The 17,256-nt window shown below is 37.8% G+C and overlaps 3 protein-coding genes across 3 annotated transcripts; 1 reads left to right on the forward strand and 2 right to left on the reverse strand.

Annotated features, from left to right (window-relative positions):
• The first annotated feature begins 640 nt into the window (after positions 1-640).
• On the forward strand, positions 641-5,475 carry LOC120773843. The gene is made up of 4 exons (XM_040102973.1): positions 641-646; positions 942-1,116; positions 4,946-5,132; positions 5,311-5,475. Exons 1-4 carry the CDS (start codon positions 641-643, stop codon positions 5,432-5,434), a joined length of 492 nt encoding a protein of 163 aa, XP_039958907.1. The 3' UTR covers positions 5,435-5,475.
• A 4,125-nt stretch (positions 5,476-9,600) lies between these two features.
• Positions 9,601-10,483, reverse strand: LOC120774935. The gene is made up of 3 exons (XM_040104814.1): positions 10,349-10,483; positions 10,074-10,274; positions 9,601-10,013 (listed from the first exon to the last, which is right to left on the reverse strand). The coding sequence occupies exons 1-3, from the start codon at positions 10,466-10,468 to the stop codon at positions 9,750-9,752; spliced, it is 585 nt and encodes a 194-aa protein (XP_039960748.1). The 5' UTR covers positions 10,469-10,483; the 3' UTR covers positions 9,601-9,749.
• Positions 10,484-14,688: 4,205 nt separating this feature from the next.
• LOC120775636 lies at positions 14,689-15,427 on the reverse strand. The gene is made up of 2 exons (XM_040105889.1): positions 14,962-15,427; positions 14,689-14,897 (listed from the first exon to the last, which is right to left on the reverse strand). Exon 1 carries the CDS (start codon positions 15,393-15,395, stop codon positions 15,018-15,020), a length of 378 nt encoding a protein of 125 aa, XP_039961823.1. The 5' UTR covers positions 15,396-15,427; the 3' UTR covers positions 14,689-14,897; positions 14,962-15,017.
• Between the last annotated feature and the right edge of the window lie 1,829 nt (positions 15,428-17,256).

The raw sequence follows: 17,256 nt of genomic DNA on the forward strand, positions 1-17,256 counted from the left end.
TTATTATAGGATATGTTGACTTGAAGTCACGAAAATTTCAAAAAAAAACAAAATTTAATTTACAAAGTTATAGTTGTTTCTTGTTGTTTGACCCTGTTCAAAAAAAAGGTACTTGCGGTGACTAGCATAAGTCCTTGGAGACAAAAAAAAATAGTTTTAAAAATAGATAATCCCGGGCCTGATCGAAGGACTTTAGTTTTTTTTCAAAATTAACAAATTGGCGGCCTCAGGCCCGAGTATATTTTGTATTATAAAAGCTGTAGAAATTTCATTAAAATCTACTGAACGGTTTTCGAGTTACACTTGTCACCGGTTCAAAAAACATAGTTTTGAGAAAAACGCGTTTAAAGTTTTACACTAGCGCTTTGAAGTGCCCGAGCTCTCTTTGTTATTTGTGGAATAACTCAAAAACTTATTATCGGATCAACGGGAAATTTTCAGGGAATATTTTTAAGATATTACACTTAACGAAAATACAAAAAAAAAAAATTTCAAAATTCTAACTACCCCTAACTCCAGGGAATATTTTTTTAGTATGTCACATGATAATAGTTAATAGATTAAATCGGGACGATACTACTCTAACTCCCTTATATTACATATAATGATTTTCGTTTTTCTAGCAAACCTTTTGCCGAATATGTCGGTCAGTGTGTGAGTTATATAGTTTAAGTATATATGTATATATGTGATTGTTTCTGATCCTCTGTTTTTTACACCTTTAGGTATTTCCCCGGTTTTGATTTCTGCAAGTTGCAAGAGTAATATAAAGTTTACTTGTTTAATACTTGTATAAAGTTTTGCAAGGGTATGAGATATACGGTTACACCCGAACTTAGCCATTTCTTACTTATTTATTTTTCTTTATTTACATAAATATATTTCAATTTCAAAATAATTCACAAGAAACTAATTACCATTGAATGAATATATCTTTACAGATAGCGATTCCCTGTCGACCGAAAAAAACATTCACTCTCTTTGTTATGGATGTGCCTGAAGATTTACCCGTCGAAGACATTAGGCATGCATTATACAAGTTCGATTCTGTAGTTGAAGTAGTACGTCTTCATTACCAAACTCAACAATTAATGTCAAACGAAAAAATTCAAGAAGGTAATTATCGAAATAACATACTGATAAACTTACGTAGTTAGTAGTTGTTCACTAGGTCTGATTACCATTAAAGCTAAAGTGGAGTGCGGCCTATTTTTATACTGTCCCAACATTTTGTACTGAGTAAAATAGTTTTGTTTACCAATCGGCTGTTTCCAGCTCGACGAGTTGAATTCCGGCTTTTTATGTGCCCGTCCGTCCACTCGTGAAAGCGATAGCTTGATACAGTATACTACTATACTGTATCTGCCAGAATACCAAAATGAGAGTCCTGACTAACAGAGTCACTAAATTACGATTGTGACAATTAGAGACATGAGACAATCGTGACAAGCAGAACACCGATATAAGTCTTGCTCCATTTACTAGTCGTTTAAAACTTATAAATCTACCTACACTTACTAGACGTAGGGAAAGGCTTGGCATTATATTCTTAGTAAAATCCTGAAAGGAACAGTTAGCAGTTCTTTTCCTCAGTTAGGTGATCTGTTATTTAGGGATGCATGTATGTATTTAAGTTTGTCATGTATGGCGAAAAGATTTCATACCGATCGAAAATATAACCATCCAAATAGTGGGCGCTCTTTATTTGGGTTAATGTACATATCTTCTAAACTACTTAAGCTAAAATAACCAAATTCGGCCACACCGAACCCCTTTAGCAACCCTATCGACACTGCAAATATAGATAAAATCGGAGGATAACTCTGTGTTTAAATTCTGTGTGAAACCCGGTAAATCTGCGACAGAGACGTTTAATATGATCAAACTGGCTTACTCAGAGTCTGGGAAAAGATCGCTGATAAAGACCGTGCTGGAAGACCTGCGACTTCGACAGACAACGACAATGTGACTCATGTGCGTAAAGTTTTGAACTCAGACCGTCGACTAAGTATTTGTTTAATTGCGCAGATGTTAAATTTATAAAAATCTGTGATTCATGGCATTGTGACGGAGCATTTGAACATGCGCAAGGTGTGCGCGAAGATGGTCCCAAAATTGCTGATTGAAAGTTGCACAACGACAACGCCCCGCGCACACCGCCTTTCTTGTGAACAGCTATCTAACCAAAGCCGGCGTCCCAACGCTTCCGCAGCCGCCCTACGGCCCAGATGTGAATTTTTTTAAATCGACTTAGTCCTTTTACTTTCCGTATAACTAACATCAGGATTTTCGAATATACGGGTAACTTTACTCTATATCATTGGTGATTGTATGTGACGTACTTAATGAAACCCAGGAAAATTTGTTTAGTGTGTGGCAGGTAATATATTCTTCCTCTTGACTGGCGATTATAGCAGAGTTAACAACAGCGCCCCAGTCGTTTCTTCTTTTCGCTACGTGGCACCAATTGGATATTCCAAGCGAAGCCAGGTTCTTCTCCAGTCCTTCCAACGGAGTGGAGGTCTTCCTCTTCCTCTGCTTCCTCCGTCGGGTACTGCGTCGAATACTTTCAGAGCTGGAGTGTTTTCGTCCATTCGGACAACATGACCTAGCCAGCGTAGCCGCTGTCTTTTAATTCGCTTCATCAATTGTTGTCATCGTCCAAGCCTCTGCACCATATAGCAGGACGGGAATATGAGTGACTTATAGAGTTTGGTTTTTGTTCGTCGAGAGAGGAGGTTGCTTCTCAATTGCCTACTCAGTCCCAAGTAGCACCTGTTGGCAAGAGTTAACCTGCGTTGGATTTCCAGGCTGACATTGTTGGTGGTGTTTACGCTGGTTCCAAGATAGACGAAATTATCTACGACTTCAAAGTTATGACTGTCAACAGTGACGTGAGAGCCAAGTCGCGAGTGCAACGACTGTTTGTTTGATGACAGGAGATATTTCGTCTTGCCCTCGCTCACTTGTCCAGTCTTGAGAGAGCAGAACTAACGACGCGGCCGCGCGCCACATCTGATTTTGGACTTTAATTAAGTCCTGAATAATATTTTGCATGGTGGACATAAATTGTGTCATACACTGCGTCAAATTACGTATCATAGCTTTTACACCCCACCCATATTCGAGTTTGAGGACATTTTGTCGGAATTTGTTTTTAATGCATCTGCAGTTTTTGTCGCAGTTTCTTGTGCTAGAGGCACCATATTAGCCATCTGCGCGCGTTTACCAGTAGTTTAGCTATAAGTTCTTTGTAAACAGGGCAACCTCGATTGCTAAGCAGTTAAATCTTTCTTTTGTCGATTGCATTTAGAGGAGTGATGTAACTCACGATAAAACGATAAACTAAGCACACACGTACAGAAATATTTTGAGTGGCCGAATTCTTGGCAACTTATGCATTGCACTGGTCCATTTCTTTTATGTGTCTCTTCGACAGAAATTCTGTGGTGTAGCAAAAATTTCAATTTATAAATGGGGTGCACTTCATTTTTTTCAATTGAATCGAGTTTGGTAGTTCCATGGTTGCTGACCTTTGTTTTTATTTATAACATTAATAACGGATTTTACACTAAAACCCTGGTTTTCTAAGGCTTCTTTTACTTCTTCCGAACCTACTGCAGCTCCAATGTCCTTCAAGACAACTGCTAGACCCTTCGAGCTTTTTAACTGATCATTGTTATCCGACAGAAGTGTTACAACTTGGCAAAATTTTCCTCTATTTTGCCTTGCTTTAAGGGTACAATGTGGAAGTTGTTAGTGCCTATTATATACGCTAAGCTTTTTATTAATTCATTAGAGCTCCGTTGGCGTAGATAGATTGGTGGGGACTTGGCAGTTCCTAGCTGTTTGACTAGCATTATTCGAGTAGTGCAAAGAGAATAAGCGTTGCTTGTATTCTTGATGGGGCTCGACTTTCGTTTAATGGTTCGTTTAATGGTGACTGGTGCTTTTCTTCGAGTTACATACGAAGTTGGAGGAAACAACCGTAAAGTATGCGTTGAGCGCTTAGCACTAGTTTTATTTGTTTAGCACAGTTATTTATTTATTTTGGCCCACAAAAGGGCCACTGAAGTGCCACAAAAGATTTTACTTCGTAATTATTTTGGAGATTTTACTTCGTAACTAGCTGGTAACTCTAGTTTGCTAAAGGAAGTAGCAAAAAGGATACTTTATTACATGTGTCAAGCAAAAGTCAGAGTTGTAAATCGCTGCTTCTGCACTCTAACGTACCTGTGCCGAGGAAGTGTTATTATTATGGTTATTATCTCATGATACTTAAATACATAAAATGGTTAAAAACAAGTAATGTAAAAAGTCAATGCAATCCGTACAAACTTTCCCCTATCCCCCATTCAAATTTTAAACTCTTTGTATTAGGGAAAATACGTGATATAATATTTTAATAAAATTGTGTGGACAGGTTTTCTCAAATACAATGCGGCTTAAAGCGGAATTTGGATAAAATCGGTATACACCTCGGTCTTGGCCACATATCCCTAATATAATGATTTCCGATTCTCTGATTGACTTTTCCTAGTATACCCACTTTGTTAAATGTAGCCCCTTTGGATTATCAGGTTTCCCTAAGTTTGTCTATGGCTTATAATAAAAATGAATAAGATAACAAAACTGATTTAATCCATTGACAGTTACGTCGCGTAAAGGATAATGAATTCTAACGGATTTTATTACACAGAGTGAAATTAAAATTTATTGTGAGAATATTAACTATTACGAATTTCTCTTATTAATTAATGAGTGAAGGTTATATACGAGAATTAAAAGTCATTGAATGAAAATTTTCAGAACATTTTTAAGTGAATGACTGTATACTTTCTAATGAGTTTTGAGGTTTTTGAAATATATAGAGCTTATATATTTATTTGACATTCGGACTTAACTAAAAATTTCGCTTAACTTATTCTCTCATGAATTCTTACAGTTAGAACTGAAGTTGCTGAGAAAACAGACCGCCGAGAATCAACTACGTCGGTAATTCGAATAACATTAGCTTCAATGGATGAATATAATATACTACTGCAAAATGGACTAAACTTTTACGATGCGACCTTTTTTCCAACAGAAGCAAATCTTCAAATGAAGGATGTAAAAATTGACTATAAAAGACGGTATATAAAATTCATTTAAAAAAGACTGTCGTATAAATAAAATATCTGTTTAAAGTGTTCACCTGTTTTCATTATACGAAATTATGATTTTATTTCTGACAATCTTTTGTTAAACGAGTTTCTTATTATAGAATAACATGAGACATTTTTAAAATGCATATGTATCTAATTATTTTAGAATTTTCGATGGAAATAAGAGTAGTCGAGTGCGTGAATTGCTTCCTGTTTTCGATGCCACTGGATTTTGTAAATTGCCACCACCATCAAGTAAACTTATTAAACCAACAAGAAGTATAAAATAATATATTCCAATAAAAACACTACACTACTATGATTTACGAAATGGATTTTGCACATGATATTAATTCTTAAACCCTCTTTTAATTCTTTTTACATCCCTAATCAAATAATAAATTTAAAAAAATATATGCAAAATTCATTAACTTTAATTTTTTTATTAATAGTAAGTATGCATCTAATATATGTATATTAGTTAAAAAATATTTAGGCTGTTAATACAAATATACATATGTACATGCGGCAACACCGTTAATAAACAATTCATTAATCACCGTGTATTTAATAAGTAATTAAATTAAGAACTAAATATATTTATAAATTTATAACTAAGGATTCAATTATTTTACTTTCTAATATATCTTATGAGCTTCACCAGTTTTAATGTGAAGTACAACTTATTCCAGTGCAGGCAAGGTTCTACTTTACCTTTACTTATAACATTTCTAACCATTGCTGAACCAACTTATTTTTATACTCTCGCAACGTATTGCTGCAAAAAATACAAAATCGGACTTTAACTTTTCAAATGTCACAGAGTTTTCAAACTTCTGGCTGACTTTATAACCCATCTGTCGGCCAATACACAAGAACCGTAATGAAATTCACGAAAATACGTCACCAATAAAAATGGAACCCCTTGCTTAAAATGAATGAAATCAGCCCTATGCTTCCCCTTGTCTCCATATATCTAATACAAAAGTTTTTAAACATCCGCTTGATTTTATACCATATAATGTACATATACATATATGTATATAATATACCGTTCCACTAGACGACTGAACGTAATTCACAGAGCTGCAGAGCAGATAGTGACACGAAAATTCATTCAAATAGGGGAACAAATCGGAAATATATAGCTGCGAAGCAACCATATAGTGTTAGAAAGGTGTGTAAGCTTCATTTAACTAAAAAAAATTAGATTCCAAGAAGTTGAAAAAAAGTTACAGCTGTTCAAAAATGAGTGATCATAATGGAGAAATTCGCTATATTTTGAAAATTCTGTATAAAAAAGGGAAGAATAAAAAATAAATTAAAATTTGATTAAAAATACAAAAAGACTTTTTTTACAAAATTATAAAACTACTTTGAGAGTATCGACTAGTTTTCAAAATCGCTTGGTTTGAGGAGTTTGACTCGTCTTGGTGGTCCATCTATAAAAGTTAACATGGCTACTTCTTCATTACAATGGCTTAGCAACCCTCTTCAAATGCTTCAGAAAGATCATGGAATGTTATGAAAGTAAATATGACTATATACATAAATACACACCAACAGGACTTTGAAATTTTTCGCTTTACAACAAGTACAGGATTTGTCCGCAAAGTAATAGGACTGATTTCCTTCTGCCTTGCCTTCCGCCTCGACTGTACTTCGGAGCGCGCAGCAACTTAATTGGGAAGAGGGCGTTCCTAGCTAACGGCTGGTCAGTTGTCTTCGATCGCCTGGAGAGTCCAGCCAAACATTGTCACGCGACGTGTTTCTGTAAGTGATGCAAGCCGAAAATGCAGCGTACGTTAGAGCAGAGGAACGCGTTTGATATGATCAAGCAGGCTTACCCAGATGTTTCTTTGGCCAAAAGTGGTGTGTTTCGGTGGCACCAGGTTTTTTTGGAGGGCCGGAAGGGTGTCGCTGATGAATGAGCAAATCCAAAGTGAAAACGATGCTCATTGTCTTTTTTGACATCAAAGGCATCGTCCACCATGAATTTGTTTCTCCTGGACAAACGGTCAACGCCAAGTTTTACGTGGAAATCTTCAAGAGACTCAAACGAAAGGTCAATCGGATCCGACAAGATATTGCAGCCGATTGGAACAGCTACATAAACAAGACCGGCATCCCAACGTTTCCGTAGCCGCCCTACAGCCCAGTTGTAGCCCCGGACTTTTTTTGTTTCCTTGCCTGAAAAGGCCGATGAAAGACAAGCATTTTGAGACGACAGAGGGGATCCAAGCAGCATGCACCTCGGCTCCCAACGCTTTTTCGGAGAGAGCCTTCCGTGACGCCTTCATTCTTGGAAATCGAGCCGCATAGATGCAGAAGGAACCTATTTTGAATGTTTTTAAAGAATTGGAACGATTGGTTCAATCAATTTTTTTAAATCGGCTCAGTCCTATTACTTTCCGGACAAACCTTGTATGCATCATGCAGCTTGGAAAAGTATAGCAAAAGTAAGGAAAATTGCTGTGGATTCTCAATACCCCATTCATATAAGAGAAAAAATTTAACTAAAGCGAAATATACGACGCAAGTAGCATCAAACTTATTGCCCAGCTGATACATTTATTTTAAACTAGCTGACCCCGCAGCCGTTACCTTGCGTGAAATTATGTGTTTTGAAATGAAAAGAAAGTTAAATTTATATTGTCTTGAAAATAAATATTTGCGATTTTTATAAATTTTTTTTTAATGTAGCGCAGCTTGATAAACGAATTTTTTTGGTTTCTGTTCTGGTGCATAAATGTATGTACAGAAGATGGGTTTCCAACTTATGAGCACGCCACCTACATATATCTAGCCGTGTGAAAAACATAGCATTTCCAGATTTATGCCACACTCTTCTAGCGACTATCCTTGTGTTCTGTTGATTTTCCCTGGGAACTGAATACGTTTGAACTGAAATGGCTGTCCCCTTGTATTCGAAACGCAAATGATGCTGCGGCACACCAAGCCTCTTTAAAGAATTTAGAAATTCCACTGAATAATGCACGGCTTCGCCTTCATTGTCAAGACGATCGATCGATTTGTATAAGCGCAAACCTCCCAGTATTTGACTTTGAATCTTCCAGTTTAAGTCATTAACACCGGTATTTTTGGCAGCTAAAATTGCGCGTGCACTCAAGGAATCGTAGTTACGAAAATTTGGCCATAATGAGTTCATTTTTCGTTGAAGTGAATTGACAAAATGCAGGTGGAATTGATATCAAACCGCTGGAAGTATCAACCGAAATTTGCCCATTCTTAGCGAATACGACGTAAAAAGTCTTTGGCAATGTCATTTTGTTCGTATCCCATAATTGCTGGCATGCTTCTCAAAAAGTTGCACACATCGTACCATTCACAATACGCAATGACTTAAATAAGTTGAACCGCGAGACGCACAACAGTCGGAAAACTTTCATGAATTTCAAAAGTAAATATCCCACAAAGCGCTTTATTGCAGTTCACGTGCCGACCTATTTGTAACTTGCTGATCGATTCACTCTTGCCAACAAGTGCTACTTCGGACTGAGTAGACAATTGAGAAGTAAATTCCTCTCTCGACGAACAAAAACCTATAAAACTCTATAAGTCACTCATAATTCTCGTCCTGCTATATGGTGCAGAGGCTTGGACGATGACAACAACTAATGAGTCGACGTTGCGAGTTTTCGAGAGAAAAGTTCTGCGAAAGATTTATGGTCCTTTGCGAAGCAGAGGAAGAGGAAGACCTCCACTCCGTTGGAAGAACCAGGTGGAGAAGGAGCTGGCTTCGCTTGGAATATCCAATTGGTGCCACGTAGCGAAACGAAGAAACGACTGGCGCGCTGTTAACTCGGCTATAATCGCGTAAGCGGTGTCTACGCCAAGAGTAAAAAAAAAACACGTAAACGTAAAGATATCTTAGATTTTATTTACAAGTTACAGCTTGTACGGGCAGACGGACGAATAGATAGCCATACACAATGCAAATTGTTGCATGGATGACCACCAGCCTTAGATAAACAAAACTATTATACTCTGCAGTAACATATTGCAAGAGTATAAAAGTCTGGACTGATTGCATTCTCTTTTGTCTTTACTGAATTATCTTCGAGAGCACGTTTCACCTAATTTTGTGAAAATAGCTCACATACTGTTTGAGATATTCCACATGAAGTATATTATAATAACGAAATTATTATATATGGGAATATGTGTAGTGACTATATAAATTTTTTGCATTAAACTATAGAATATCCAATATTAAACTTATAAAAATAGCTTAATATCAACCGATGCATGCCAAGTACTTTTTGTAGTTTTCAACAGAATCTTTATATGAGAAATAGAAAAAATCATCTGATTTCACCCATTTTCACGATGTGTGAAGAGAAGCTAGAAAGACCTTTTCTCAGCAATCTTGTGATATCTGTAAACCTTTTTATTTTTGTAGAAAAAACCTCACCATTCCGCAAAGAAACACGTGTTTAAAATTTCATCAAATTTCAAGTAATATAAATTAATGCTTTAAAGTAATACAAAAATGCAACTACATTTCAGAGATTAAGCGATTACTTTGTAAGAATTTATGCACTTACATATATATTTTTCGCGCAGCTATTTTCAAGTATTAATTTATTGCTTTACATCTTTTTGAAAAATATTGGCGATATCCTGCAGTGTTGTAGTGGTTTGTTCCAAAATCTTCTTGGAAAGATCTTGCAACTTTGGCTCTTCAGTCTCCCTTATTTTGTTTATTTTGGCTATAAACGCATCTGAACCAGTTTTATATTTTTCAATTACGACTTTTACATCGGGTGATTGTTTGATTTCTTCCAGAGCTTTATCTACTGATTCTCTTAAACTCTTGACAGCTTCGTTATCTTTCAAGTTTTCAGTCTGAAATCAATAGAATAAGTTTAGAAAAATAATATTGACCTACTAACTTATCGAATTTACCTCTTTCTTGATATTTGCACCCCACTCATCTAATTGTTTAGCAACATCTCGGCCACTTTCTTCAAACTTCTGCGCATTAAATGATTTTGAAACCGTATCTCCGAATTTCTTAAAATTCTCGTTAATAGTCTCAAATAAATTTAAAATCGATGGCACTTCGTGATCGGATGCAACCTCGCGTATTGAGCGAGCACTGACGCTCTGAAATATGTAATCATTATTTAAGATAACGTACAGTCGGTAATTTTTTTTAAATTCTTGCAAAAAACCCTTACCGCAAAAACGATGAAACTTAAAATAAATAGCTGTTTCAAGTACATGTCTGTGCGATGTGCTTTTCCAATAGTCAAAATGGGACTACTCAGAATTAGTGAATATACCACTTTATATACCATTTCGTAGAGAGTAATGTTCAAAGATCATGCTATAATTTATTTTATTAGAAATGAAGTAGTGTTTGCTTAATACGTATGTCCATAGTATTATTGTATCTTCTAAATAGTGCCCATTAAGTTATTATTTTTGCGTTTTGATAAGGAAGTTTAAATACTTGCTCCATCGTGTATGTATAAGCGATATGATAATAAGAAAAATTATTTTTGTATAAATAGTAATGTCTAGTGTTGATAACATAGGACAGCATTTTTTGTATATGTATATACACGAATGCATATAACATATTATGTATACATACATATGTACGTAGCAAACATAACATTAGCTTAGATTAAATACGTGGCTTAAAAATATATGCATACTACTGCAAATTATGTTGCTTTTGTAATATGTACTAAATTTGTATTAACAGTAAATGTTTTTGTATTTCACAATTATTGATTTTTTCCAGTGTAGTTATATGCTATATTATACCGACATTTTCGTTGTATGAAAATTTTAAAATATTTTGAAAAATTTTTCATAAAATAATGTGAGCTTTGGCATATAAAGAATAAACGAAATACAAACTCTAAATTTTTCAGAAAATGGTAAATAAGAAAAGGTTTAATAAGAAAAATAGTTTGCATTATACAATAGCATCCTAAAGCCTAAAAATTTGACGTAGTTCATTTCGAGGTCCGTGTATGTAGAGAGGGTGCAAAAATAGATGACTAATATGCGAGACTATACATACTATATTCGAATTTGGCTTTACAACAATATAAAAAATAGTAAAAAAAAATCGAGATTCCACAAAAAAATACAAACAATTTAGAATACGACAAAAAATACTTTTTCCTAGTATTGTACCAAACTTTTTTCTCCAAAATCGGAATATTTATCTTTGAAGAACGAAATTTTGCTTCTTTCACACATCATTTTTAATTTTCGGTTTCGAAAAACGAAGCAATTACTTTTTTTACAGTTACTTTTATACTTATGACTCAATCTCTCGAAAAAAATTGGTTTGGTCCAATATCCAACCGAGTATTTTGCAGTATTGGGATTACTATAATAAAAATTACAAATGTTCGAGTTATTGAAGCAAGATTTTCTGGTCCACTTGGTGGCAAAAAATTCATAATTACAGGTATGTAATCAAGATAATTTAGTGTCAAAATCAGAATGTTCAACATAAAATATCTCAAAGCCGAAAAACTTAGCATTGTCAAATTGCTTCAGCTGTGTCTTAGGAGATGAAATTATTGCTAAGGGAATTATGATCTTAAATTGTTTGTTAAAACTGCAAAATTAATTGTAAATAGCATAAACTTATGGTCTTAGGTAGTACGTTGACGTACAACTATTAGAATCCTACTATTAGCAAACGGGCAAAGCCGTCAAAAACGATTGTTTTTAAACACTAAAGCTACGACTACTATAGTATAGGGGAGCAAAAGACCATTTCCCGTCGTAAAAGTAGAAGCCTGTGGGTTAGGTTTTGTAAACAAATTTTCAAGTTGAATTTCGGTTTTCACCTCTTCAATGACTTGAACTTCAGTACGTAACGGGTTGCGAAAGATGTCGATTTTTTGTTCATAAAATAAATTAGTTTAATTACAACTAGTTACTTAATTTCAATTAAAACCAATTTAATTAACCACAAAGTTTTGTTCTCATGGATTGTGGTTGATTTATACAATTTATTTCGAAAGAGCTACGGACCGATGATTCCTCCAGATCAAAAACCACAGCAAACTGTCAATTTAGGTGAATATTGGTTGTTCATGAATAATTTTGAAAATTAGCACATCATTATGTGAGGATCAGACCATACCTCGTGATCTCGTTAAAATAAAATTTTTTGCTAATGCTATTGAAGGTTGAATTTTATAAAATTGTAAAATTATTTTCTCATAAATTACTGAAGATAAATTGATGAAATTTCGTGTACTAAAAGAAGAATTTTCGTGCTATATTATAAATATTTTTTCATGGTCAATTTGTTTAAATAATACTATTTTACATCTATTTTTCTTAAACAATTAAAAATTTTGTATGCCTTCTTCACGCTAAAAAAATTGCAAACTATGCGACCCAACACGGAAAACGTTCTCCTTTAATAATCTGCTAACAAAGCTTTGTTCATTCATGCCATTCAGAAGATATTGAATTTTTTGTCCACCGTTGCGCTCTCAAAATACGTTCGACTGACGCAGTGTGCGCTAAGCTTACAATATCTGTGCTGCGAGAAAAGCATCAAATGAAACAGGAAAATAACCAATAGCTCTATCAATGAGATTATTCCAATATAGCGGTCATACGGCTTTGCAGGGAAACTTTTTAGACATTTTGCTTTACACTTCATTGCTAAAAAATATTATGTTCAAGCAAACGTAGCATTCTTTGTCACAAAAAGCTATTGTTATTTCGTCGGCTGATCAAAAAAGTCTATTCGTGAAATAGCAGCACAAATACATTTTAACTAAAGCTTATCAATGTGGCTTTAGGCCTGGCAAATCAACCATTGACCAGATATTTACCATGCGCCAAATCTTGGACAAGACCCGTGAAAAGAGAATCGACACTCACCACCTCTTCGTCGGTTTCAAAGCTGCTAAACTGACGTTTAGCAACACCAAAAACTCCGTCAGAATCGGAGAGGCCATCTCCGAGTCGTTCGATACCAAACGAGGTTTCAGACAAGACAACTCTATTTCCTATGACTTCTTCAACCTACTTCTGGAGATAATAATTCGAGCTGCAGAACTAAACCGAGAAGCTACAATCTTCTATAAGAGTGTACAGCTGCTGGCGTATGCTGATGATATTGACATCATTGGCCTTAACAACCGCGCCATTAGTTCTGCTTTCTCTAGAATAGATAAGGAAACGAAGTAAATGGGTCTGGTGGTGAACGAGGGCAAGACGAAATAACTCCTGTCATCAAACAAACAGTCGTCGCACTTGCGACTAAGCACCCACGTCACTGTTGACAGTCATAACTTCGAAGTTGTAGATAAATTCGTCTATCTTGGAACCAGCATCAACCCCCCCAAATATGTCAGCCTCGAAACCCAACGCAGAATATTTCATGCCAACAGGTGCTACTTTGGACTAATTATGCAATTGAGAAGTAAAGTCCTTTCTCGACGGACAAAAACCAAACTCTATAATTCCCGTCCTGCTATATGGTGCAAAGTGATGAGTCGACGTTGCGAGTTTTCGAGAGAAAAGTTCTGCGAAAGATTTATGGTCCTTTGCGATTTGGTCACGGCGAATATCGTATGTCGTCCGAATGGACGAAAACACTCCAGCTTTATCGGTAATGAGAACATACAGGGTTTGTTCGGAAAGTAATAGGACTGATTTTCTTTCGCTGCGACTGCACTACCGACTGGATTCGGTAAAGGGCATTCCTAGTTAACGAACAAGCAGCTGGTCAGTTGTCTCCGAGCAACTTGAGAGTTAGGACAAACATTTTCGCGCGGTGATTTTCTGTGAATGGTGCAAGCCGAAAATGCAGCGTTCGTTATAGCAGAGGTACGCAATTCTGTGTGAAACTCGATATATCTGCGACAGAGACGTTTGATATGATCAAGCAGGCTTACCCAGATGTTGCTTTAGCAAGAAGTGATGTGTTTCGGTGGCACCAGACCTTTTTGGAGGGCCTTTCTGGGAAACCTGCGACTTCGACAAACACCGACAATGCGACTCGTGTGCGCAAAGTTTTGAACTCAGATCGACGACTAAGTATTTGTTTAATTGCCCAGATGTTAAATTTGTCAAAATCTAACGTAGAAGTCCTCAAGAAACTCAAACGAAGGGTCAATCGTTTCGGTGTCTTCAGTGGACATGAGCTCTCCAGAGCCGTTTTTCATGCTGAGCTGAAGGCTTCGAACCACCCGTCCACCGTGTCCGTGGTAACTAATAAGTTTCCACCCGGCGCCCGTGGAAGGGTTTGACGGAGCTTCTTGCCGTACATTTCCCAGTTTGTGTTCCTAGGATTCCTAAAAGATTTTCTAGGCGGACATTCCCCGACTAGATTGAACCCAATATACCTATGATCAGAGAAGGAGTGCTCGTCAAGTACCTTCCAGTTTGAGATCAAAGGACCAATTCCGGGTGAGGTCCAGAGCCTCCTCCCTGCCTGCAGTCACAAATTTAGGAGAGTTTCCTTTACTACAAATGCAAAGCTTTTCAGTGACAATGAAATCAAATAACGACTCACCTATGTTATTTGTGCTCCAGCTGCACAAAACTGGATGAAACGAGTTGCCGTCGGAACCAATGATGACGACAGTTCCTCTTCGAGACGCCTCAGCCAAGGTTTTCCTCAACTGTAACGGAGGTGGTTCCACCTCATCGTCGTGCGGCATATATGCAGGGATTATCCACAGATCTCCGGTGTCACACTCCAGCTCAGCCGTCACCATATCAGCGTTTCTGGAATTAGGTAAAAGAAACCCCGTTAGTTCATTTCGGATCATCATGCAGGATCTGCTTCTACCTATATCGTTGATCGCCAACAGCTTGTGACTCTTCGTCCTCAGTCCAGAGATGCCGTTACTCATCAGCCACGGTTCCTGGATCAGGACGACATCTAAAAATAGATGAAGCTGTAAGTTGGCGGTGGCCGCCTTTGCATGTTGGAGGTATCTCATCCTTCAGACTCTCCTCCAAGAGCTCTAGCTTAGCGCTCACGTTGTTCTCGACCCTCACCTCCTCAAACAGCTGTTCGATACTGAAGGCCGAATCGCCCCCAGAAGTCGCGATGTCACAGAGACTTGGTTCGTTCTTCAAGGTCGTTTCACCATCTCCATCCGTCATGCCCGCCGCATCTGAAGGCTGAACACCATCGGCCCTGGCAACAGTCGAGAGTATCCAGAGAACCATAGCTAATGGCTCCCTTGGTTTTGCTGAGAGGACCGCCGGATTCTGCATTTAGCAGAATCAGCGCTTGCCGATATGATTCGTCGGTTCTCTCCAATCTAATTAGACTCCAGTCACGGCTCTTTGCTTCTTTTCAAACCTCCCACACTCGAGAGATTGCCTCCTTGTATAGGACAGCCGATCGTTCATCGTCACATGTTATGAGCTTATGAAGCCCATGGTGCCATTCGGCACTCTCACACCTTGGGGGTGACCCTGGGTGTCCTTGAATTACCCCCAGGAAGACAGAAGAGATGGCCGCCGCCACTATCTTCCATTCCTCGCGAGACACCATCCACCAACCATCCTCTCTGCTGCGGTCGAACGCGCCTAGCTCTATTGAGCCAACGTTTTTAGCGATTTCGCTAAAAGTTGGCGCAGCCTCCGTTCGCAGTCTTATTTTGAAGGGAGTCTTCCCCCTCGTGTGACTTTTGTCGCTTGACCGCTGGTTTTGGTTCTGGCCGCTAAGCGGTGGTCAGCCTTCAGCTTCCTAGTTATCGCTGTCCTTCTTCTACCGCCTGTAGAGCCCTTCATGATTTTAGCAGAGGTTCCTTTGCTGTTGCTGGCGATTCCGAAGCATATGAAAGCTCTACCTATGTCGGTTGCCGGCGGAATTCCACCGGTTTTCCCCACCCTACTGCTCGGAGAGTCGCCTGAAGTAGAGATTCCTACAGAGGTCTTGTTACGCCAGAAGCTGTACACTCTTATAGAAGATTGTACCTGCTGGATTAAGTTCTGCAGCTCGAATTATTTTCTCCAGCAACAGATTGAAGGATTCGCACGATAGGTAGTCGCCTTGTCTGAAACCTAGTTTGGTATCAAACGGCTCGAAGTGGTCCTTCCCGATACTGACGAAGCTTTTGGTATTCCTCAACGTCAGTTTGCACAGCCGTATTAGTTCAGACATCCCGGCATAAAGGCAGCTCATTTTCGGGCTGTCAAAAGCAGCTTTGAAATCGACGAAAATGTGGTGTGTGTAGATTCTGTTTGCAAGGGTCTTTTCCAAGATTTGGCTCATGGTGAATATCTGGTCAGTTTCTGATTTGCCAGGCCTAAAGCCACACTGATAAGGTCCAATCAGTTTGTTGACGGTGGGCTTTAATCATTCTTGCAATACGCTCGATAGAACCTTATATGCGATGTTTAAGAGATTTATTTCACTATAGTTGGCACAATCTGGTTTCCCTTTTTGTGGATTGGGCAGAGCACACTTAAATTCCAATCGTTGGGCTGCATTTTGTCGTCGCCGTGCTTAAATATCTCGGCCAGCAATCCATCGGCCCCGCCCCTTTGTTGTTCTTCAGACGGGTAATTGCTTTTCGAACTTCTTCATAGTCGGCCAATGGAACGTCTGCTCCACTTTCTCTCCATTGCAATCTATCACAACATGAACGAAATGGTTTCTGGCTTTTCGGTCCGGAGACAGCCAGTTAACTTGATAAATTTTTATGTGCTGGAATCTAGTACTACAGATAACCATATTTCGGGCGCAATCGTAGTCAATCAGTCTCAACCCATCCTAACCTGGCCTTAAAGTCGCCAAGCACGATTTTGAAAACATTTGTGGTCACATCGTCCTTCTTCATCGCACAACCCTGTGGAAGGATGTTTCGCCTTCTCACTTTAGTTCGCCTTCGAACGAATATTCTTACCAAGAGGATACTTGGTCTAAGACTAGAAGTCATGAGCTGCTTGAGCCATTTGTAAAAGAATCGTTTTTGGGCACTCCCAAGTGAATGGCGCTTAGAGAACTTTCCTTGTGTGAACTTTTATACATGACTCCATCCTCAGAATTCGTTATTTTGGTAGAGTATTGAGCTTTCCTAGAATCATATATCACCTTGAGATTTTTCCATGCAAATCAAGGAACGAA

Source organism: Bactrocera tryoni, chromosome 4 (assembly GCF_016617805.1).
Source record: "Bactrocera tryoni isolate S06 chromosome 4, CSIRO_BtryS06_freeze2, whole genome shotgun sequence".
Lineage (NCBI taxonomy): Eukaryota > Metazoa > Arthropoda > Insecta > Diptera > Tephritidae > Bactrocera > Bactrocera tryoni.

Excerpts from the sequence above, each read along its gene's own strand:
- LOC120775636 (XM_040105889.1), bottom strand. The coding sequence starts at position 15,395 with ATGCAGAATCCGGCGGTCCTCTCAGCAAAACCAAGGGAGCCATTAGCT.
- LOC120774935 (XM_040104814.1), bottom strand. The coding sequence starts at position 10,468 with ATGGTATATAAAGTGGTATATTCACTAATTCTGAGTAGTCCCATTTTG. Across the intron at positions 10,275-10,348 it reads TAAGTTTCATCGTTTTTGCG|AGCGTCAGTGCTCGCTCAAT; the intron begins GTAAGGGTTTTT and ends TACATATTTCAG. Across the intron at positions 10,014-10,073 it reads GTGCAAATATCAAGAAAGAG|ACTGAAAACTTGAAAGATAA; the intron begins GTAAATTCGATA and ends TATTGATTTCAG.
- LOC120773843 (XM_040102973.1), top strand. Across the intron at positions 1,117-4,945 it reads AAACGAAAAAATTCAAGAAG|TTAGAACTGAAGTTGCTGAG; the intron begins GTAATTATCGAA and ends GAATTCTTACAG. Across the intron at positions 5,133-5,310 it reads AAAATTGACTATAAAAGACG|AATTTTCGATGGAAATAAGA; the intron begins GTATATAAAATT and ends TAATTATTTTAG.